This window comes from Pinus tabuliformis, chromosome 5_1, assembly GCF_031772625.1.
Source record: "Pinus tabuliformis cultivar Carrire ecotype Pingquan chromosome 5_1, CPIR1, whole genome shotgun sequence".
Lineage (NCBI taxonomy): Eukaryota > Viridiplantae > Streptophyta > Pinopsida > Pinales > Pinaceae > Pinus > Pinus tabuliformis.
Window position 1 is genome coordinate 197,317,758 of NC_142305.1, and position 25,433 is coordinate 197,343,190.

The window sequence follows — 25,433 nt, forward strand, 5'->3', positions numbered from 1 at the left end:
GGTCAAAATCTCATTGTTCTTATTGGACGAGTTCATCATTGTTTGGAGGGTCAAGTTTTTCTTACATCTCAAGCATTGAGTGTCATATCAAAGTTTTGGGTGTATTTCTATTTGTTGGTCGAGCTTACCCTTCAAGCTGTTGGTCAAATCATTGTTCTAAAGGGTTGAGATTCACTATACAATGAGTAGAGTTCATTGCAAAGAGGAGAGCTAAGCCATTTGTTTCTTTGAGGTTGAGTTCTGCTAGAAAATGGGCCGAGTTGATTTTCGCCAAATAGGGGATAAGAACCAATTCTTTTGAGGGTCGAGTTCACTGCCATTAGAGGCATGTTCATGGGCTAAGATTATCTTGACAGGGGGACGACTTACAGTCAGTCTTGCGAGGGAGCATCCTTCCCCCCCTACTCCCGCCCCTGAAGTGTGCTCCAGACGGAAGTGCTTAGGGAGAAACCTTGGGAATGTGCTCTCAAATCGCCCCTATTTGGGAGCGATTTTCAGGAGAGTGCTTCCGCAAAATAAGAATTGCTCCTTAGATTTTCTTCGCAAAGATGTTCCCAACGCAAATTTTCTTCAAAGAAACAAGAATTTTTTAGTGGGGCAACCTAATATTCAAGCATATGGCCCTAGTATTGATATGTAATTCATGGCAATATTAAATTCTTCAAGTAAAAGTGACATTCTCCTTTATCTTTCATTTTCATCCATCTTTTTCTTAAATTTTTAACATTACCATGAAATGACTTGGGATGTTTGAGAGTGTTTCCGACCTCAATGGATTTCATCTGGAGAAAATAAAATTTTAGATCTCATTCAATATCCAACAAACTTATCAGTTTTTCAAGATTTTAGGATTGGGGGGATTGCAATGTTTCCATTGGATTTTGTCATGTGCTAGAGTATGGAACTTGTATTTAATCAAGAGCACCAATCCCTCTATGTACCTTGTTGTTAGTGATATTGGTTGTCGAACTCCTATATCATGACCCTACTAAAAATGTACCCATCACTCAAACAAAATCTTGACTTGACATGCTACGTTTTTTCTATCTTATGTTAATGCTTTAGAGGGTGATAATGATGACAAAGATCCCAAGATAGGCAATGATTTGATGATATATAGGTATTAGTTGTAGCATGATTTTTGGATGCTAGAGACCTTCTAGAGCCTGTTTGTTGATGTATTTTTGGTTCAAATATGGATTGCACTCGATGCTATTTTGGTTATGTGCACCCTTACATGCTATATAAATGAGAACTTCTAATTTGTGGATTTGTGGTTGATGAAGATTCTAACTACTAGATGATTGATGTTATATGGTTTAATCCATGTTTTTATGATTTTTATAACTAGTTCATCATTCTGCATGCTTTTGTTGACATATATACATCAAAATATATAAAAACATATATTATATAAAATTCGCTCCTGATTTGCTCCTGACCCAGAAGCTTCTGAAAATTGTCACTCCCCGCTCCTACTTCCCACTTCTAAGCAGCCTAGGTTACAATCAGTCCTGTAGGGGTCAATTTTGTGAGCTTCAAGGGCCAAGTTACCTGTTTTATTGGGCTGAGCTGACTGTTGTTTGTAAGGGAATATTTTCTGAGTCGAAGGTGTCATGTTTGGGGCAGAATGTGTGTCATATCACTGCTGAAGGAAACACTGTAATGCTGGTATTTTGCTGAGTCTTTTATTAGTGATCCATAGCCATACATTCTCCAAGGATCAACTGATATTTATCATCTCATTTCTTTAATATTGCTGGTGTATATGTTCCATATTCATGGCTGAGTAAATGTTGTAGCTTTTATTGGAGAAAAGACTATATTGCTGTTACCTTCTGGGTTTTTTAACAGCCCCATAATAATTATCAGTTTGCTGGTTTCCTCTTCTTACCTCTTGTATTATTGTGGGACAAACATATATCAGCGGTATATACCCCTCCTTGAATCATATTCTGTTGGTTTGGAGCATTTTCTTGGTGAATAGGTGCTACTGTGTTCTTTTGGATTAAATTAAAAATACAAGAGGGGATTTTTAGGTGTTGAAGGATATGTGATTGTTTTAAAAGTGTTTTCATGAGCAAATTTCATATTGTATATCTAGACCGTGACACAAATTACAAAACAAGCACCTACGTCGGTATGATTTCAAATTGTTTGATAATTTCTCGCTGAGAAAACCAATTAAGCTCAGAAATTACAGTGGTATTTTGGGTCATTTCCTAGAGGGAATATTACAATTATGTTCAAGTTATAGTATGTTATTCCATGGTTGATCAAAGCATCTAGGAGTGGAATATTGAAGTATAACATAAGAAGTAGAAGACCCTCTAGCAGTCATTATGGCCATATGGTGTCCAAGGCAACTCCATAGTGACTGCCATTTTCTTTATATTTGCATTTCATGATTGAGAAAATAAGAGCAAAACATAGGCCTCACCTTCTAGCTGGGTTTTTTATGTAATTGATTTTCCCCGGATGCATATCATGCTCGTTATGTGGATGGTGTGGTATTTTCTTAGCTTCTCATGTTTTAGTTTCAATTATTTCGATACTTTCAAGCATTAAGATAGTAAAATTAAATCATAAATAAGTGTTGCATAATAATAGATTGCAAAATTTTGAAAGATTTATTCTGATGAACTATTGTAGGTGAATATCCATGGTAGTCTACACGTGAATGTAAGGAGAGATTGGATACTTTCAATCCTAGCCCAATCACTATGGAGTCAACTAGATCCCTACATCTGTGGCCCATAAATGAGGGTGGATCTAACAATTGTCTCCAAGAGGTGCTTCTGAAGACAAGATTTCCTGGAACTAGATCTAGAACACTATTTCTCAAGGAGGGCAAGGGATCCATATGCCTTGCTGAGCTATATGTGTTGTAGAAGACACCCATCATCACCCTAAATATCCTCATGGATGAAAGACTCTAGCTCAATGTTGTAAATCCCAAAGAGATGCAGTCAGAGTATCGGTTCTTATTTAACTTCAGTGGTACTTTGGATGAAGTTATAAAAAAAAATGAGTGTTGTATGGAGGTGACGAAGGATAACTCAAGAATTATGATAACCAAGAATTATATCTAAATTTTTGACATCAAAGGAGTCATGAAATGTATCTATTTGTGAAAATATTGTATATGTAAAATATCTGAAATCCTACTTTAAAAGTTAATTTTTGATACTATAATACAATATGATTCATCCATTAACATGTCTATTACTTTCATTGTTGTTAATTTTATTATTATACTTAATTTGATATTATCAATTATAAAACAAATTTAGCCCCGGGGGGAACTCAAAGCGTTGTGAAAATAAGTGCTATGTACCAAGTGATTTGAGATTCAAATCCCCCCAACTTACCCGTGTCTGCTGAAAGGGCATACATACGCACCTAGGGGTTCTAGTGTTAGTGGTCAGAATCTACCCCATGTCACGCAAGTTCAAAACCAAGCCCAATTACCAATTCCTCTAGTCTATATAAACAAATTTGATTATAAAAGTATTAAAATGCGCATTACAAAGACTTCGCAGCCCCTTGCCTATGCATTGAACATCACAACTAACCCAGTGATTCATTTTTAAGATTTTTAATTTAATATATAAAACCAAAAAGATACAAGAAAACATCGTTCAAATCATGTTAATCATACAAGAAACATCTGTGCACCTAGAGAATTCTTGTACCTGCGGAGTATCCAAAAGTGATCACAGTTGTAACCTTGTAGGTCATTCCCTATTAATTCTTGCGACCGGCCATTTATCTCTCATATTTCAATTGTTTTCTATTTTTTTACCATGATGAATCAGTAATTCGTTAGAGTAATCTGGGCGAGGCCCAAGATCAAAACTAGCAGTTGCCACTATAACACCAAGAGTGTGTCCAACAGCCTGTAAGCCAGATATACTAGGAATCTATAACTTGGCAAGAGCAGAGACTGCACAAGGGTGGGGCAGCCTACTTCTTGAGTCTTATCACAACAGTCCAAAGACGTCCCCGTCGGATTTGAAACCGGGTGGAGGAGATAACATCCCATTATGCCAACCACTCAGTCATCCCACAAGAAGACATATTCCACCTTACTAACAGACCCAAAGACTATGAACCTTGACCTGCCATTTAAACAAACAGGTCATGCATTGTTTGACCAATTCCCATTGGTGTCCATGGTATTTGTGTACCATTTTTATTTGAGTAGAACTAAAATGCCTAAGCTGTATGGCAGACAACAAAACTTAATTTTGGTCAAAGATAATTATTTGCACAGAGTAACCAGCTGTAAACAGCTGTTGAAACTGGAAAGTTTTAGAAATGGACTGGTAAGTCCTATTTTTGGAAGGTAATCCCATGGTCCCAATTTAGTTTTGACATGGATGCAATCTGAAGGCTTGATACATTTTGTCATCGAAGCAGTATTTGGAAATAACAGATTTGCATATCGTCCTTAATACATTACACCCAACTAGTATTTTGTCATTACAGGATTGCTATATTATCATCAATAAGACTATATTTTCATAATTTGAAGTAATTTTAGGCAACAGAATCGCTTTAAACAAAGTGTGCAATAAATATCAAATGCACAAGGCAGCTAACATGATTTAACATTCAACAAATTCCATCCTCCATAATATACAAGTTCCACATTAATGCATGATTTGTAGCAGCTAAAACAACCATTTGTACATTCTTGCAGTTCGATTCAATGAAGTATATATACTTTATTGCAGGGGGCTCAATTCACATATAATATACGCTTCCTTTTTTACAAGGAATGCAGTGTCCTTCAGAGATATCTTCATTACAATCCATGATAGGAAGAACCTGGATTGTCAAAGTAAGCCAATTTCCGTGGGGAACTCCACTATTACAAGAACAATTTTTTTCATCGCTGATGATTAAAATCCTTCGAGCCTATTAGGTCTTCGATAAACAAAGCCAGAATCAACCAATCAAATTGAGGACTCTGGCTCTTTGTTGTTTCCTCTTGAAGCTTACTAGGTCTTTGACAAGCAAGGCAGAATCAATAAATCCAATTGACACCAGCTCTGTGTTGCTTCTTTTATGAGAACTGGAGTGCTAACTGTGCAGTTCCTGCTTCATATGTACGAATGGAAAAAACCACTTGAGCATCATAACAAATTATCTCTTTGGTACAAATGAGAGAATGCTCACGAGTACAAACTATGTATCTATGTTGGCTTAACTTCATCTGCAACCAAAAATATAACTTGAAAGCTTCTTGGTTGCTCAAAATGGGATATACCATGACAACAATGCTAATCCTTTCTCCCTCTCTGCCTCCCATGCTTTCCTTAGAGCACGGGATCCATAAATGAACATAATGCAATCAACAAAGCTCAAGCAGATGATCATATAATCTAATGGAGAAATCAAAGTCAAGGAAATATTGCCCCTTGATCCTGACAGCTAGTTGATGGATAAAGTGATGAACCTATGATTTCTTGCCAGCCCGCATGCTCTTGATGGTCATGACTAGTTGCTGTCGTTCTCCCTCTACTTCTGCAAACTGGAGGCTTATTTGAGAATAGCGACGTTGCATCTCCTTTAGTTCATCATCGAGCACCGAATTTTTCCTTTTCAATTCCAGCATATCATTAATCAACTCGTTTATGTCTCTGAAGCTCTGAAGCATAGCTGCCTGATCTGCTTGTTGTTTCACAAAAGAGCTGATCAAAATATATGAAAAACACACGGTGAAAGTCAGGCTTTCAAATTTAACATGGAAAATCGATACACACAATGGAACCAGTAAGCTAAAAGAATCACCTAATACAAGGTTGAACTAATGCATATAACAAGTAAGCACAATATTAAAATGAAAACAAAAGAAGAATATGAGAAACTGAATGTGTTAGTACCACCAGTTTAACTGAAAAATGAAGACTGAAAGTATCAAGGTGCATCCCCTTGAGGCATCAACAAATTCATACTTTCATACTTCTGCTGCTTCTAGTGCATCCCCTTGGGGCATCTTTCTAAGGCTCACTTCAAAAATCCAAAGAAGTGTGGACATTGTTTCCTCCCAGACTTGCACTTGAAGATATTCAAGTCCCTAAATGAAGTGCAACCCTAGAGGAACTTACGAAGATTGTCAGCACAGCAACTCCTCTCAATTTTGGCTAGTTCTTTTCTTCCACAAATGGGGAAACCCTAAAAAAGAATGTTGAAGATGACCTTTATGTTGAAAATGCCACAAGAAATCCTAATTTAATCGTCTTTGAATTAAATTAGGAATTAAATTGTAATTCCATTTCTCATAACAACTTGTAATAGTTAACTAAGTTAATTTGACTTAGTTGGCTCAGTTAATTCGAATTGGGAATCTAACTAGATTCATGTAGAGTGTCTCCTATTTTTTTAGGAGTCCTGGTTGAGTTTGTTTTGAGTTGTAATTATTTAATTCAATTTAACTGAATTAAATTCAGTTAAACTAGTTCCAACTGATGTAGTGGGAGATCTAGTAGTGGGGTGTAACCAGCACTGATCAACCAGTAAACTGAAGATTCACTCATAATTAACTCATGCATGTCAGATCAAAGAAAGACCTAGTTGAGATTGGAGTTCAGGGACAGTGTACTATCAGTTGTATAATCATCCGAATTGTAAAGGTGGTGCATGCAATCAGAGAAAAGCCTATGAGGATTGCGCAATTCATTATTGAGGAATTTCCCAATTAAATATGGGCTAATTCCCAAGGAAATTGCGCAAAGAAAGAGGAGCTTGGCATGCAGCAGAATTGGCTAAGTATTTTCTTGTGAAGCAGTGAGATATATAAAGATAGTGGAGAGGTTTCCAGGGCTTGAGCAAAGCATTGTGATCTTCTCATATTTTCTTATTAATGTAATATACAGATAGCGGGGGTTCTAGTTGTGGCTTTCCCAAGAAAATTATTGTGTAATTTGTGATTGAATTCTTTCTCTTTTTATGCTTCATGATTTCATCGATCGTTTATTGTTTCTTCTGATGAGTAGAGTAGATTCAAGTCAATTGTTTTAGCATATTACAATCTACAGTTTGAATCTATAAGAAATTTCTACATGGTAACGGAGTTGAAATCATTGTAGAGGAGGAGAATACAAGTTTGTCTTTCACTGGAGAAATCGGATTTGCAGTATCATACTTCAAAGCTAGCTAGATGTTGTTCTATGGATTGAGACTCGAATATGCCCTTGAGAGTAGTTCAAACTATATTGCTTGGAAGGACAGGATGGAGGCAGTGTTAGAAGACAATGGGCTTAACGAATTCATAGACAGAGATCCCTAAGTCAGTTGATGCTTCGTATCTGGCAGAGTGGAGAAAGTGTGTGGCAAAGGCAAGAAGGATTATCCTAGAAGGAGTTCGAGATCATATTGTCTCAAACCTCCATGGTAAGGAAACTCCATTTCCAATGTGGAAGGCCTTGACATACTTGTTTCCAAACAACAGTGACCACAAGAAGTTGGCACCGAAGGACAAGCTCGGGAAAATCAAGATGGAGAAAGGCGACACAATACCGAAGTACTTGACCAAGTTCACCCAATGTCAGGATGAGCTTGGAAGTGTCAGTGTTACAGTTGTTGAAGACGACAATCTGGTGAGCCTAGCTCTTCTAGGACTTCCCAAGAGGTAGCACGGCTACCAAGACTCAGTTAATGGGAGGGAGAAGCTACCAGAGTGGGAGCAATTGTGGTCCGACCTAGTACAAGAAGAGATTCGGCGAAACACCAAAGATGGATCCTCATCCAAGCATGATGATGAGGAGAATTGTGCCTTAGCTGGAAAGGCGAAGAAAGGGAAGGGGAAGTCATCCCATTCCAAATTAGATTTCAGACAGGCGGCAAGGAGAAGGACATGTCGAAGATTAAATGTTTTCACTGTCACGAGCTGGGACACTATGCCACAAAGTGTTCGCACAAGAAGGCCGATAAGAAGCCCTCGGGAGGAGCGGCAAGTGAAGCTCTTGCTTCACAATTCGAACTGGATTTCACCCTCATCGCTTGCATGGTGACATTGGTGATGGGTAGTGTGTGGTACCTGGATAGTGGAGCCTCATTCCATATGACCGACAACAAAGAGTTCTTCAGTGACTTGGAGGAGAAGGACCTCCAAATGCACATCGAGATGGGAAATGATGGGAGGTATAGCGTGATCGACATCGGTACTGTTACCTTTCAGAGGGAGTTTGGTTCTCCTCTCACATTAAAAGATGTCATGTATGTTCTAGGTTTGAAGAAGAATTTGGTTTCAGTTGCCATGTTGGAGGATCATGGCTACAATATGATATTTAGTAAGGGAAAGGCTTTCCTTTGTCACATAACCTCATGATAGGTGAAGCGGATCAGGGTTCGAGTGAAGAACCTCTACAAATTGGATGTAGAAGACTAAGTTGCTTTGAGCACAAAAGTAGAGAATGTGCAGAGTCAAGACATCGATGAGTTGTGGCATAGAATATTGGGTCACTTGCACCACGGAACTTTGAAGATCATGCAACAAATTTCTACAAGATTTCCCAAGGGTACACTAGAGAAGAGAGGCAAAGGCAAAGGGTGTACATTGGGGAAGTACACCAAAGCTTCCTTTCACAATAAAGATAGTCAAGCGCAAGTGATCCTTGATAGAGTTCACTCAGATGTGTGTGGACCATTCTCGACAACCTCCACGGCCAAGAACAGGTATTATGTAATATTTGTTGATGATTTTTCTCATAAGTGTTGGATTTTCTTCATGCAGAAGAAAGATCAGACATTTGCTAAATTTTGTGAATTTAAAGCACTTGTCGAGAAAGATAATAGCAAGAAAGTTAAACCTCTCATAAGCGATAACGGTGGAGAATATGTGTCGAATGAATTCAAGAACTTGTGTGCATCAGAAGGCATTCGACGAGAATTAATAGCACCTCATAACCCACAGCAGAATGGGGTGGTTGAAAGGAAGAATAGAAGTATTGTGGGAGTTGCACAGATGATGTTACATGATCAGGGCCTATCGTTGCACTTGTGGGTTGAAGCATGCAACACAGTTGTTTATTTGTAGAATAGAAGCCCTCATCGAATTCTCAGGATGAGTACACCAAAAGATTCAAGAAGCTTTTTCAAGTAAGAAACCAGATGTGGCACACTTCAGGATCATTGGTTCATCAATCTACTGTCATCTTACCAAGGATGCACGGAAAAGCTAGAGCCAACAGCTGAGTTGGGCATATTTGTGGGGTACACTGATACACCTCACAACTCTCAGGTGTACCTGCCATCTAACAGGATGACAGTGGATGGTAGAGATGTGAAGTTTGATGAAGAGAAGGCCATGAGATGTTCTCTTGAGAGGGAGCTTCAGTTACCTGCAGATGAGGAGCTTTTAGCTCCAAAGGAGGAACCTTAGGATGATGTGGAGCAGCCACATGCAGAGGAGCAAAGAGTGGAAGCGCACCAGCGAGGCTGGCAAATTGAAGCATGATGCTCGAGATAATGTGGGAGCACCCACATCACAGCGCAGGCAAAGGAGGTCACCAGATCGGTACACTGGCTACATGGCTCTGATGAGCGAGAGTGTAGAGATTGAGCCATCCTCATTCGAGGAAGCAGTGCAGCAACCAGTATGGGTTGATGCCATGGTTGAGGAGTATGAATACATTATCAGAAATAGTGTTTGGGAAGTGGTCTCAGGACTAACAGACAAGTTAGTGGTGAGTTCTAGATGGATTTACAAGGTAAAGCAAGCAGCAAATGTGAGTGTGGAGAAACACAAGGCCATAATTGTGGCCAAAGGGTTCTCTCAGGTGGAGGGAATTGATTAAAAGGAGACCTTTGTTCTAGTAGCGCTATCAGCGCAGATGGATGTGAAGACAGCATTCTTCAACGGTATGATTGAGGAAGAGGTGTGTATTGAGCAGCCAGAAGGATTTGAGACCTTCAACAGAGAGTCGCATGCGTGTAGACTCGAGTGAGCGTTGTATGGACTAAAACAAGCACCCTATGCTTAATACACCAGGATTGACAACTATTTCACCGGGTTGGGCTTCACCAAAGTGAAGCAAATGCAAACCATTACCATATTGTGGTTGAAGGTAAATCGTTGATTATAGTATATTATATGTCTATGATTTGATTCTAACAAGTGATGAGAAGTTGCTAAAATCTTGCAAAGAGGATCTTGCAAGCGAATTCGAGAAGAGGGACCTGGGGCTCATGCATTACTTTCTTTGTATGGAAGTATGGCAAAGAGATGAGAAATTGTTTGTCTCTCAAGGCAAGTATGCCAACGAGATACTGAATAAGTTCCACATGGAGAGTAGCAAACCCATGGAGACTCCTCTAGCAAGTAACTAGAGGAAAGAGGATGCTACTTCAGGTGAAGTAGTGGAGGCTACTATTTATAGACAACTTGTGGGTTCACTTATGTATTTGGTGAACACATCGGACATGTGTTTTGCAGTTAACCAACTTAGTCAAGCCATGGTTAAGCCAACCAAACTCTATTGGAAGGCAGCTAAACATGTGTTGAGATACCTCAGAGGCACCACTCAGCTTGGTCTTTGGTACAGACGAACAAAGGGAGTGAAGCTTCAAGGCTTCACAAATGCAGATTGGGTAGGGAGTCCATCCGACAGAATGACCACATTAGGGGGAATCTTCAGGTATTGGGGCAGCAGCAGTTTCTTGGTACAGCAAGAAGCAAAGCTCGGTTGCACTCAACTTGGCAAAAGAAAAGTACATGCCTTCTAGTCAAGCAGCTTGTGAGGCTATTTGGATGAGGAAGATCCTTGTTGGGTTATTTGGCCAGCAGATGGATCCTACCATGATTTACTGTGACAACCAAAGTTGTATCAAACTATCTGAGAATCTAGCTTTTCATGATCGGTCCAAGCATATCGACATCCAGTATCACCATCTACGAGATTGTGTGCAGAGGAGAATCATGTTGCTAGAATACATTCCTACAGGGGAGCAAGATGCAGATATTTTGACAAAGACATTGTCAAGATGCAAATTCAAGTTTCATAGAGGCAGGATCAGGGTAGTAGATAATCCCTTTCTTGTTGAGAGGGAGCGTTGAAAATGCAACAAGAAAATCCTAATTTATTTTTTTCCTTGAGTTAAATTACGAATTAAATTGTAATTCCAATTCTCATAACAACTTGTAATAGTTAACTAACTTAATTTGACTTAGTATGCTCAGTTAATTCGAGTTGGGAGTCTAACTAGAGTTGTGTAGAGTGTCTCCTGCTTTTTTAGGAGCCCTGGTTGAGTTTATTTTGAGTTTTAATTATTTAATTCAGTGTAACTGAGTTAAATTCAGTTAAACTAGTTCCAAGTGATGGAGGAATTAGTGGGAGATCCAGTAGTGGGGTGTAACCTGCAGTAGTGGGGTGGGGTGTAACCAGCACTGATCAACCCGTAAACTGAATATTCACTCACAAACTGAAAATTAAATTTCCAAAGTAATAAACTTTGATCATCTCAATGGAGTCCTTTCCCTTGAATTTCCTTGGGTGCGAGTTCCAACCACCACCTCACTGAAATCAGTCTTCCAAACTCATTTTTTGATGTCTTTAACTGAACTCCAAAACCTGCGATTGTCAATACCCGCTTGTCTTCGTGCTCAATCCCTGAATTTCCTTTCTGAGTTGCTCCACAAAAAATTCTATAAGCATGCGTCTCAAAGTTGGTCTATTATAGTTTGTAATTTTGCTTTTGAAGTCATTGTACATTTGTAAGTCCAATCATCAATGTCCATCACGATTATGAGATGAAAGTAGTAGAGGAAGGGAGGCACAAGCCAAACTATGCTAGTGTTGAATTGGAAAGATCATGTAGAATAAGATAGTGAAGAAATGATATTTTGAAGTATATTATAGATTCTGTTGGATGGGTATTTTCTTTCTTTTTATGAGCATTTTTTGTTAGTTTTTTGTCAATAATAATCCACTATCACTTCAATTAGATATATAATAGCTAGAAAATACTGATACATGCAATCAATAAACACGTGCAGAAAAATGACCCACAAGATGGGAGCATCCATGATTTCAATGACATTCAATGGAGTCTCAGCTAAGGTAAACGAACACAAACTCAAGGATGAGCAAAACTTTAAAGTTTGCATGCTAAGATAAAATCAAAGATTAAATTACAACTATGATCAAAATCCATTTTATTGAGGCCGTAACAACGGAAAAGTTTTACAATGAACAAAAGTATATTCAAATTAGTTTACGAAGGGAGTATCATTTATAAGTAGAAATAAGAATCTGAGGAATAGGAGTGACCCAAGTTATTCCATGAGTCAAGTACTTGAGTTGTGAGTTACTGGCTAACTAATTACTAATTATTAATCAGTGAAGACGAAATGTAGCCAAACTCACATGTAGTTCTTATGTTTGCAATGGTGAGACCTAGGTCTGATATATCAACCCATTCGTTTACTGAAGCCTAGCAATGAGTGGGTGGTCCTAAACAATTTGAGATCAATTGCAAAATCTTAATGTTGACGAACTGCCAAGAAGGCCAGTTGAATTCTCCAAATACTTTATTTTTGAAAATGATCACTAGATTAGCTTTTATCATTTAATATGGTGCAAAATATAAAAGTGATTCCCCATTTCATATAACTATGATGCTACTATAATATTAGAGAAAGAAGCGTTCTGAATGTGGATTCAGTTCAGCAATGATTCCTACCTTTGAAACTGTCTTTTTTTGGTGCTATTTGCCTTCAATGCATCTGCCAGTTCTGTCTCCAAAGCAAGAACTCTCTCTATGGCGTTGCCCGCCTTTGAAGGTTCTATAAAGCTGGGAAACATGCTCTCTAGTTGCTCATTTGCCTACACACCAATACTGTCCAATATAAGAATATACAAAATGATAAGAGAAGTCCCTGGCATAGACAACTATTAGTATTCAAACCTGCTTTGTGAAAATTTACACTGCAAAAAGAAAGTAGCACATACCATTTGCAACTGCTGCACCTCTTTCCGGAGGGGATCTTGTGCATCAAGCTCAGACATAAGCTCATTTTCTTGTTGAAATGGAGCTAAATTTTCATTTTTCATTTTCTCCAACTACACATGTACACAGCTAATGTAAGACTTCACAAAGTAAGGGGAAAACAGTTATTGTAACAAACAAATGTTCACTTTTCTTGTGTACATTTTTTCCAAAAGAGAGAGAGTTGTGATTCCCTGAACCAAAGAAAAAACAGTACAGGTTGTCCAAGCAGAGTGGCATGAAACATAAAAGTATGACTAAATTTTATTCCTGGATACAAATATCACAGTGCTACCATCAATTATAAACATGGTTACCACCAATGTCATTTGAAAACAGCATTGATGCCCTGTACAACTTTATTGAGGGGTTCTATTTTTATAGGTTATTGCCAGCTGGAGGGGTGCTTTTCTTATGGTTTATCTTCACCATATATGGGCACCATCTTTGAATTTGTTTACATGCAGTTTAAGCCCTATTTTGTGGAGCATGCAGGCTAGCAATTAGTGTAACGCTTTCAGAATTGGAAAATACCATAGTTCCACCAAGTTTCCGGGACATGGGGACGAGGGAGCGGGGAAACATAGGAGTGCCTATGCAAAAGCTCCCCACCAATTCTTAGGAAACGTGGGGGGACATCGGGGTCTTTTACACAAGGGACCCCGACAAAAATAGTAAAATAGTAAAAAATTATAAATAAATCATTGAAATTTTATAATTTAACTGTCTTTATCATTATATAACACTTACATCATGAAGGATAAATCGATGAATCATATAAGTGAAACAAATTTAAAACAAAAAACATGATACAATCATAAATGTAACTGTAACATTGTTCAATGAAAATAAAACTTTAAACTATATGAAGTTCCAACTGTGAATACCAAATATTCAAATAAAAGTCAAGTTTGATACATCAAGATTCAATTTTTTATAGATTCAAGTCTAATATATCATATATCTGTCACCCATCATTTTTTGGGTGATATCCCTAGGAGAAATTGTTTCTCCAAGATGGTCCTCAGCCGGCAACCAGCAGCCCCTTACAGCGACCAACTAGCTCAATGCGCCACTTCTCCGCCACCTGAGCCAGCAATGTGGTCCCTCACCCATCTACCATGATCGTATGTTTGAAGGTGGGTCTCCCGAACCTAAAAGTATGCTTTGCCATTTGGTAATTGAGTATTGTAATTTTCTTATCATGGACACTTTTGGGCATGGATTAATGGGGGGATTTGGTAGAAAGAATGGGCTAGGTCTGTGCTCTTGTCCCTTATACCCCTTTTCCGATATTAACCTTGGATTCTAATCCCGTGGGATCTCTTTCACTGACCATTTGGCTTTAGGGATGGTACTTCATGGGAAACCTTGATTTTGGTTGTGTGGTCCCGCTCCCTCATCCACATATATTGCCCCCTTTCCACTCATTATAACTCCATTTATCATTTCTCCCACATGGGTCCACATAGGGTTAGCTTTCCCCTTCCCCTTGCCCACACCTTGGCACTGGCCTAGAATGATGCCCCGGAGGTTGATGCAGTTGAAAAGAAAAGCAAAAGCATAATTGGCCACATTCAACAAAAAAAATGTACCACAAAATGCAAAATATGGTCGGGACAAACACATTTAGCACATGGGCAAAAGCCAATACATGAGCTCTATCCCATCATCATGGCCATCACCCTGGTTCCTACAGGCCCTAGATGAGCCTCCTTTATCATTTAGGAACCCTTGGTGGGCAATGAACCGCCCTACCTTAAAAGGGGTATCCACCGGTATATCTCACACATCACGCTCTTACCCCTTGAGCCCCAAGCAGTGAATTAAAGAAAAATCATAAAAAGGCAAAGGCATATAAAGAAAGGTGGAAAAATCAAGGTCGGGGCACCTCATGTACCACAATTGCTCCCTCCTATACATCATATCAGTATTTTAAAAATCGGCCGATTTGAACCGGTAACCGGTCAAACCGGCCAGTTCACTAGCTGATGGGGTCAAACCAGTAGAAAAACCGGGTTCAACCCCTCCCTTTGCCCAGAAAACAGAAAAACCGGGTTCGACCCCTCCCTTCATCTAGAAAATAGAAAAATCGATGCTAATCGGCCGGTTTAGGGCGAAACCGGCTAGTTTATGGTCAAACCGGCCGGTTCCATCCTAAATTGGCTCGTTAGCTGACAAGGCCGCGGAGGACCCACACAGCGCAGTTTACGAAGCTTCTAAGGTGTTTTGGAGGGAAAATAAGGGTTGTTTCCCTCCAAAAACACTCTCTCCAAGCCTTTAAAAGGAGTTTGTCCCTCTCATTTGTCTCACACATCTCATTTGGAGTTTTTGTGAGTTTGATTAGGAGCTTAGAGAGCGTTGAGTTTTTGCTGGAGTAGTCATCTTGGAGGCTTGGAGTTGGAGTTGGAGCTATTTTGGAGATAGCTGGAGTTGTCAGTGGAGTTGGCATCTTCAAGAGGAGGCTAAGGAAGCTAGTTTGCATTTCCAAGTATTTTCACTTGAAAAAATTCTCATTTGATTGTTGTCCATGTATTAAATTTTTTGTGTTCTATCATCTATGCTATCAACTTTTGTAGGCTACATGTGCATTTTTTTCCTAAATTTAGTTTGGTTTTCCATGTTTCTTAGCTACAATTTATTTTAAATGGCATATTTCTTTGCAAATTTTAATTATTTCAAGCCAACATGGCTCCAAAAGCCAAAGACAGTGCATGGACTCGTTGTGATTTGATTGATAGAAAAATGATATGCAAATTATGCCATAAACCTATTGGAGGTGGGGGTACTCTCATATTGAAACAACACTTGGCTGGGATAAGAGGCCAAGTAAATCCATGTGAAGCACCAAATGAGGTGTTAGGTCCTATTAGGACAGAATACCTTTCCAAGTTTGAAAAGTTTCAGGAGGATAAGGCTAGGGAGAAGGCCATCCAAGATGACAATGCAAGGAAGAGGGAATTATTAGAAGCCATGAAAGAGAGTGGGTATGATGATTATGAGATTCAAGACTCCTCTTTTATCCCTTCCACCAATGAACCCTTTCACTATATTCCTCCTCCTTTTGGCCAACAATCAAAAGGAACAAAGAGAACAAACATCCAGAGTTATTTCTCATCCTCTGCCAACATTGTTACTTCTAATCCCACTTCCTCCCAACCAAGTCGTCAACCCACTTTGGATCAACATTTGAAAAGACAATGCAAAGAAACTTCTTATCAATACATTGCTAGATGTAGTGGTATCATGCAGATATTCCATTTAATGTTGCTTTCTCACCTTATTACCAAGCTATGTGGGACTCTGTTATAGCTGCAGGAAAGGGCTTCAAAGGTCGTAGTATGCATGACTTGAGGGAAGCTCTTTTGCAAAAAGAGATTTCTTCCATTGATGAGTATTTGGTTGAGTATAGAGATTCACGGCTCAAAACAGGTTGTTCCATCATGTCAGATGGATGGACCGATGGAAAGAACCGCACTATCATTAATTTCCTTATTTCTTGCTCTTAAGGAACCATGTTTTTTAGATCAGTTGATGCATATGATAAGGTGAAGGATGCAACCCTTCTATTTGAGCTTTCGGATGACATTATTCAGGAAGTGGGGGAGCAAAATGTTGTGCAAGTCATCACCAATAATGCTTCAAACTATGTTCTTGCTGGAAAGATGCTTGAGTCCAAATATAGGACCATATTTTGGACTCCATGTATTGCACAATACATAGACCTCATGCTTGAGGACATAGGTAAAGTGGAGCGGGTAAAAAACATTGTAGAGCATGCCAAGTGCATTACAAAATACATTTACAACCACTCATGGGTATTGAGCCTAATGAGGAAAAACAATGGGGGCAAACCTACAGAAAATGTTTTCTTTTGATGATTGCACTGAATCTCGGTGGACTCGTAGACAAGATGGCAAATACACCAAAAATAAAGTGTTTCACAATTCCTTTTGGAAAAGGTCTGCAAAGCTTGTGAAAATTATCGAGCCCAATTGGCCATGGGCTACATTTATGAGGCTATGGATCAGGCAAAGGAGCAGATACGGGAAGCTTACAAGGACACATTAGATAAATGTGGTCGTATATGGGAGATCACTAATAACAGATGGAACAATCAACTCCATCGTCCTATACATGCAGTTGGGTATTTTTTGAACCCAAAGTATCATTATAAAGCTCGATTAGGAGATCTGCAAGATGGGGAGGTCAGAGCTGGATTGATTGATTGCTTGGAGCGCATGGTCCCTAGCCATGCAGACCATTTGGAAATACATAAACAACTTACTCGTTTCAGTATGGCAGCTGGTACCTTTGGCAAAAACTAGGCAAAGATCATAGATGGCAAGAGATGTGGATTAACCAGATAAGCAATTCCAATTTCCAATTTGTTTTTTTTTTCAAGTTAAATTGTTTACAAATTTACAATTCAAATTATCTATAAATATTTGTAATTTGTAAATAAGTAATGAAATGAACTAAGTTACTAATTAATGTCTTTTTCTTTGCAGCACATTGGTGGAAGTCATTTGGTGGCCAATGTCCTCAATTGCAAAAGTTTGCAATTAGAGACCTCAGCCCAACTTGCAGTGCTTCAAGTTGTTAGCGCAATTGGTTTGTTTTTGAGCACATACACACGAATGTTGAAATTTGATGACTAAAAAATTTTTCCAACAATCCCAACCCGGTCTTAATTTCACCTTATCACTCTCGTTCAGTTAAATGCCCTTTCCCATAAACATCCATTCAACATATAGAATTCTAGAAATGAAATTTTCAGATTAAAACACATGGGATTGTCAACACATGCCGAAAATAAATATGGACATAACCAGACCAGCAACACACATAAAAAAACACAGATTTTTGGTCAACTTAGACCCAGGCAAAACCCCTTCAATCTTCTCCGGGGAAAACCTGTTAGAGAGCTCTTCAAATTTATTTATCTTTCAAGTTTAAGAAAAATACATTTGCAGACAAAACAAAATAGCAAAATACAACTTATCTCTTCAACCCAAAACTCCTTGAAAACCGTGCCCACTTTGCCTCGATTTCCATGCCCACTTGAAGCTGAAAATATGTATTGTACGGATTTTTTTTCAAAAAAAAAATCAAAAACTTCTCTCGAATGACATGCAGCTCACAGCATTTAATGTTGTTCGTACTGTACCTTCTACTGTCTTCTAAACCTTGATTTCCATGCCCAGCTTTGCCCAGAAATCACTCCTTCAGCTTGCTGCAACAAATTTCTCCTTCAAAACTTTTCCTCCAATTCTTCGCCTCCTTTCTCCAATCTGCTCATGAAGAATGAATGCAGTCTCCCTTTTCTCTTCCCCCTTTTATTTCCCTAAATGACTTTTGAGCAACACTAAGATCTAATGGCTCAGATTCATTTAGATCAAGGGATGAGAATAAATATGCATTTAATTCTCACTTTCTATTTTGTAACTCACCCATTAAATAAAGTACCCACATTGTACTTTATGTCCAAAGTCACTTTTCACTTTATAATTTAACAGTGACTTTACCACTTATAAAGTCACACTTAGGAAAAGAATTATTTTGGACACTTTTCCCTAGGTAGAGACTAACCCATGGGAAACCACTTGTCCAAGGTACATTAAAAATCAATACTCCCTCTTACCGAGGAAAGTGTTTCTCACCACACCCATTTTGTCCCTAAAATGGACATGCTTGCCTCTTGGCAAGGACTTCGTGAGAACATCAACCACTTGCTCATCTGTTGATATATACTCCATATTCACTACCCCCATCTGAACATAGTCCCTGATGAAATGATATCTAATGTCAATGTGTTTTGACCTGTCATGAAACACTGCAACTCTGATTATCACAGTAAATAATCATCAGTCTCAATTCTTGATCAAGTAGGCCATACAACAACTTGTGAAGCCAAATAGCCTCACAACTAGTCTGGCTAGCAGTCATATACTCAGCCTTAGAAGAGATCAAAGCAACTGACTTTTTCTTTCGACTGAACCACAACACAACTATCGAACCCAATCTGAAGCAACACCCTGAAGTGCTCTTCCTGTCAGAAGCACAGCCTGCCCAATCTGAATCTGTGTAACCTGCCAACCTCACTCCATTTCCCCGCCTATAGTCCGGACCATAATCAACAGTCCCATGCACGTAGCGAAGAATGTGCTTTGCAGCTACCCAGTGCACCTTCCTGGGCTCAACCATCAACTAGCTAAGTGTGTTCACTGCAAAGCATATATCTGGCCTAGCGTTGACCAGATACATCAAGGACCCAATAAGCTGCCTATACAATGTGGGATCTACCAAACTAGAATCTGAAGCATGAAGCTTCTTCCAGTTGGTGATCATAGGTGTAGACATGGGTCTACAATCTGCCATGTGAAATTTGCTCAACACATCCACAGCATACTGCCCCTGCCCCAGAAAGATATGCCCCTCCTCCTGCCACACCTCAAGCCCCAAAAAGTAATGCATCAGCCCAATGTCCTTCATCTCGAACTCCATAGCAAGATCCTCCTTGCAACCACTAATCAGTATCTCTACCCCAGTAATGAACAAGTCATCAACATACAACACAAGAATGAGCGGATCATCCCCTACAACAATGTAGTATAGGTTCGGATCTGCATCACTCTTCGTGAAACCCATCTGCTGCAAGTATCAATCCTCGAATACCAAGCTCTCGGAGCTTGCTTAAGTCCGTAGAGTGCTCGCCTCAACCAACATACATGGGTCTCCCGCCCAAGTACCTCAAAGCCCTGTGACTACTCAACATACACCTCCTCCTCTATAACTCCGTTCAGAGATGTGATCTTCACATCCATTTGATGGATTTGCCAACCCATTTCTGCAGCAATAGAAATAAGGGACCGGATAGTAGTGTACCGAGCTACAGGAGCGAAGTTCTCATCATAGTCAACTCCCTCTATCTGTGAGAACCCTCTAGCCACAAACCTCACCTTGAACTTCTCAATGCTGCCATTCGCAACATGCTTGATCTTGTAGATCCACTTGGAAGTCACAACTAACTTGCCCGCAGGCCTAAGCACCACTTCCCAGACATTTTTCTTAATGATAGAGGCATACTCCTCCACCATAGCCTCTCTTCATACCTCTTGGCTGGCAGCCTCCTCATAGCTAGTAGGCTCAAAGTCAACAATGTTGGTAGCCTTGGCTACATAACTACAAAACCGCTCAGGTGGCACACTCTCCCTGTGCACCCTCTTCGGAGGACCAACGGACTTCGCTTCCTTCAAGATGTCTTGAAGCCACTTGGGCCTCCTCTTCCTTGAAGAAGCTTCCCCATATGGAACCTCATCCTCTGCCCCCCAGTCTAGTGAACCTGAAGGTCTGCCAACTGACCCTAGTGTGCATGTACCAACACCTGTCCTCAAAGAACCTATACTGGCACCTGTGCCTGTGTTAGCTGAAGTGCCATGTGAACTCTATACCAATGGACTCCCTAAAGAAGTGCTCGATGAACTCACCAATGGTGCCCCAAATGTCACTGACACTGAAGTACCTCCTGTACCAGTTGATCCAGAACCCTGAGGTCCTGCTCCCTGTACCTGACCTCCCTGCTGAGGAGAAGTTTGTGATTCTCTCTCATCATACTCTCGTGATCTCCGATAGGCCCTCTCCTCCTCGAACTTCACATCCCTCCTAATCACCACTCTCCATTTAGAATGAATGAAGATCTGATAGGCCTACGAAGTCTCGTTGTAACCCATAAAGATACCCTTCTCTGCCATGGTTTCCAGCTTCATTCTCTGCTCCTTGGGGATATAAGAATATGTGAGACATCCAAAGATACGAAGATGTGCCACATGAGACTTCTCTCCAGTGAAAGCCTCCTCCGGATTCATATTCCCCAATACTCTGTGAGGACTCCTATTCTGAAGATAAACAACAGTATTGTAGGCCTCAACCCACAAAAACAAAGGCAACCCCTGATCATGAATCATCGCTCTAGCAGCCCCAGCAATAGCTCTGTTCTTCCTTTCAGACACCCCATTCTGCTGGGGGTTGTAAGGAACAGGGATCTGTTGTCGCTCACTGGGAATGGTAACTTGGTGTACTTACCCAAAGCACACCCTCTGCAAACCTCATAATGCTCCACACTGAAATCAGGAACTCCAGTAGTGATCTCCCTCAGTACTCTCAAAGCTCCATGATGCATATGCGCCATCCTCCGATGCCATAACTCGCACAAGTTCTACTACTAGTGGTACTAGTGTGAGTTCTACCACATATACTACTCACCAATGCTCCTACCGACTGAAAACTGAACCTATATAGTTTCCCATAGCGGACTCCAATCACTTTGGCCGAAGTGATGGAAGCTCCCCTGGGATGCATCAATACCTGCCCTCCTGAGAAAGTGACGTCAAACCCCTTCTCCTCCATAACAGACACTGAAATCAAGTTCTTCTTCATCCCCGGAACATACAAAACATCCATGACCTTCAAAGGAGGCAAAGACTCCCTCTCAAAGGTCACAGTCCCCACACCAACAGCTCTCACAGTGCGGTCATCTCCTAGTACAATCTCAATATCAAGTGCCCTCTCTGCAAGCTCTGAAAAGAACTCTCATGCACCTGTCATATGGCGGGAAGCCCCGTTGTCTATGTACCACACATCGGATGATGTACTCCTACTAGATGTAGAAGTAATAAATGCAAAGTCCTGGTCAAACTATGAAGCAAACTGCTCCACCTCTACTGAAGCTGCAGTACCCTTCTTCCCCTTGTTCTTCCTCTCAGGACACGTAGCAACATAGTGTCCCATCTTCTAACATGCCCAACATTTGACTTTGGACATATCCATATCTTTCTTCTTCTTCTTCTCCTTTCCCTTAGCCCCATCTGATGAGGCCCCTTTCTTGGCCTTCCCTTTGTTCTTCCCCCTGGCTATCAAGGCTACATCCTCCTCATCTGCTATCTTCACCCCACCACTGTCAGTCTTCCGTATCTCATGCTACACACAATCATCCCAGAATCTGTCCCAATTGGGAAGATTCTCCCTAGAGGTAACAGCATCTCCAAAGACCTCCCAAGACTTAGGAAGTCCCGCTACAACTATCTTGACTAACTCTATGGGTGCAACTGTCTCACCAATAGCAGTCAAATCATCACGTACCTATTTGACCCTGCCAAGATAATGAACTACACTTTCAGCCTGCCATCCTGATGTTCTTCAATTGTTCTTTGAGTACCATCTTCCTGCTCTCATTGGTACTCTGATAGAGAGTGGTTAGAGCTGTCCACATCTGATATGCATATGTGTTTCCTCTCACTTGAGGAACCACATGATCCTTCAGACTGTCCATCAAAATTTGCATTATTTTTTGTGAATTCAGCAAGTTCATCTGCAGCAGTAGGAGGTACAACCACTTGCCGTACTATGTCCCAAACTGCTGCCTCCTCAAAACACTATCTGAATTATGTCCTCCCAAACAGCATAGTTGTATATCCCGTCCAATCTGTCCTCTATCCTTAAGAACATGGCCATTACTGCTGTCCAAAATTCACAAAACCAAGAAAATGGAGAAATGAATTTTCCAACACACCTTGTTGTCCCAAAAGTTCAGTGGGTGTGAAATTTCACCTTGTTGTCACAAAATATCAATTTGTTGTCCAAAAATTCAATTTGTTGTCCAAACCACTGTTTGCTGTCCCAAACTACTATCTATTGTTCAAACTGCAATTTTCAGCGTGTAGCTCTGATACCATGTTGAAATTTGATGACTAAAAAAAATTTCCAACAATCCCAACCCAGTTTTAATTTCACCTTATCACTCTCATTCAGTTAAATGCCCTTTCCCATAAACATACATTCAACATATAGAATTCTGGAAATGAAATTTTCAGATTAAAACACATGGGACTGTCAACACATGCTGAAAATAAATATGGACATAATCAAACCAGCAACGCACATAAAAATACACAGATTTTTTGTCAACTTACACCCAAGCAAAACCCCTTCAATCTTCTCCGGGGAATACCTGTTAGAGAGCTCTTCAAATTTATTTATCTTTCAAGTTCAGGAAAAATACATTTATTTTGATATTGACATGGCATTAACGGGGGATGAAACAGATTTGGTAGCACCATCAGAACCAAGATCAGTAGCCGCATCAATGAAAGGCAAACAACCAATGGAAGGCACTACTCGTGCAACTCGACCTACTCGTGCTTCCATTAGGTCCACTTCTATTGTTATTGGTGGCAGTGCTATTGAGGTTGCAGATGAGGCTGAGGCATCCTCAGACTCTGAACCAGATGATGTCTATGTAGCTCCTGCTGCTGATGATGATCATGTGTCTAGTAGTGGTGATGAGTTTGATGATTGATCATGTGTAGACTCTAGAGTCTAGAGTCTAGACTTGTAATCTTGCAGTAGGCCAATGGCCTCATAGCTTGTACCATTGTTTTTAGACTTTATAGGCCATTTAGAGCCTCATTGCTTATGTATTTTGTCGATGATATGTATTGCACTCGGTGCCATTTTGATATATTCACCTTTACATGGTATATAAATGAGCAAACTTTGCATATTTTGTCTCCATTGGCTTGGAATCATGGTTTTAGATCTTCAAAATAGTTTTTTTCATTAGAAATTAATTATTTAATGTATTTTTTTAAAACCGGTTCATTTGGACATAACCGGTCCCAGTTTGACCGGTTCCAGTTTAAAACCCGGTTTATTAGGTGGACCGGTCTGGTCACTGGTTCTGGTTTTTAAAACTATGAATTATATACCCAAGTGTGGGCTTCCCTTTTATTAGCTACCCTTGTACCCCAACATGTGGCTCAGGGCTGCCCCTTTTCATTCCCTACTCCATTCATATTTTTACCAGATGCCACCACTTTTAAAAAGATGTACCTTGGACATGTCACCCCCTTTAGAGGTTGAAACCACCTAATAGGGTCCTTGTCTAACTCCCTATTGAGCTTGGAGACACTTATACACGTCAAATCCCACTATGGAAGGGCATGCCACCATGAAGTACCCCACTAGTTCCATGAGTTGTAAGCTCTTTTACTTGATTATTCTAATGATTTGTTGTATCGGATGGCAAGGGGACGCATTGGATCTTATGCAAGATTGCAGGTGGATTTCCATTTGGGGCTTGGTCACCCTATACGAGGTCCTAGCCCTCCAGAGGGCCACATTGGCACTTATAGGGTGAGCATTGAGAGCCATGGGCCTCCACCATAGCCAAGATTACTTCATGGATCCCCAGCAGCATTCATTGATTGCTCCTATTCCACCTTTTGGACGAAGACGATGCACCTAGTTCACCATGCCCAGTCGGCTCCACATATGCACCATACACTTGGCAGATGTTCCAGGGCCCAGAGGATTGTTCCCTACTACGGAGGCGAGGCTTATGTCATCATTTCAGCACTTACAGATGGTCTACAAGTGCTTTCGATCCATTTGCACACCCATGAGGATGACCTTGTGCCCCCACACCCACTTGGGAGCACCAGAGGTTTTTGTTTGGAAAACAAGCAGCCAACCCCTTGTTCACTATGTTGGGGGTCCATTTCTACATCATGGCACCCTTTGGACTTCATTAGGCCTCCTCAAAGGCCCGACGACTCACTCAGTTGATCATTCGACCCTCTTGAGAGGCTTATTCATGTATTATTGAGCTATTTGGGTGGGCTTGTCACCAAAAGTTAGTGTTATTGTGCAAATTATTTTATTCTAGGGACTAAATTAGGCCCAATTAGCTAAATCGAATTCATTAGAAAGTGTATAAATAGAAGTGTGATGGAATCATTTGATCATGAACACTTGGATTGGATCATTCTCTCTCTTGAGAATTTCGCATTTCTTTCTTGGAGGATGAATTGGAGCATGGATGAATTTTGATGTTTGGATTGGACTTTCTTATCTTGGAGCTTCTTTATTGGCAAATATGTTGATGGTTGGATATGTTCTCTTACATGTAAGTACACATATTTAATGCTATTCTTGTTTTACTTTGTCATATGCATTGGAATGGGATTTTCGCTATACTAGGGCTAATTGTTGCATTGCATAATTGCGAAATTGTGGAATTATTGTTTCTATATAGCATCTCTCAATGTATGGGCCATGTATGTTGAATGAAATCTCCTAGGGATAATTCTACCATTGAATTTATCTTGATAAGCCATCTCTTTTTGCAAAGCGAAGTATAAAGCTTTAAGGTCACTTCTTCTTGCCCTAAAGGCCAAGCGAAGTAGTCCTTGAGGCCTCCTTGACCGAGAAACGAAGTCCTTTCTCATCATTCTCCTAGACTCCATTCTCCCCAAGGGATTAGGCACTGATCTACCAATAGGTGGTCACTCAAAGAACCATTTTTCTTCACCTTTCCCTCTTCATTCTAGGTCTAGCCACACTGGGCCACCTAGGGCATCACTTTCCCGACAAAGTAG

The 25,433-nt window shown here is 40.2% G+C and overlaps 1 protein-coding gene across 1 annotated transcript in view; it reads right to left on the bottom strand.

The window, feature by feature from the left end:
• Window positions 1-4,710: 4,710 nt before the first annotated feature.
• LOC149164071 (sporulation-specific protein) overlaps window positions 4,711-25,433 on the bottom strand; it is a 73,170-nt gene continuing 52,447 nt past the window's right edge. Inside the window, 3 exon segments of the mRNA XM_089431953.1 lie at window positions 4,711-5,699; window positions 12,691-12,833; window positions 12,960-13,070. Of these exon segments, the coding sequence (XP_089288079.1) occupies window positions 5,465-5,699; window positions 12,691-12,833; window positions 12,960-13,070 (489 nt within the window). The 3' untranslated portion in view covers window positions 4,711-5,464.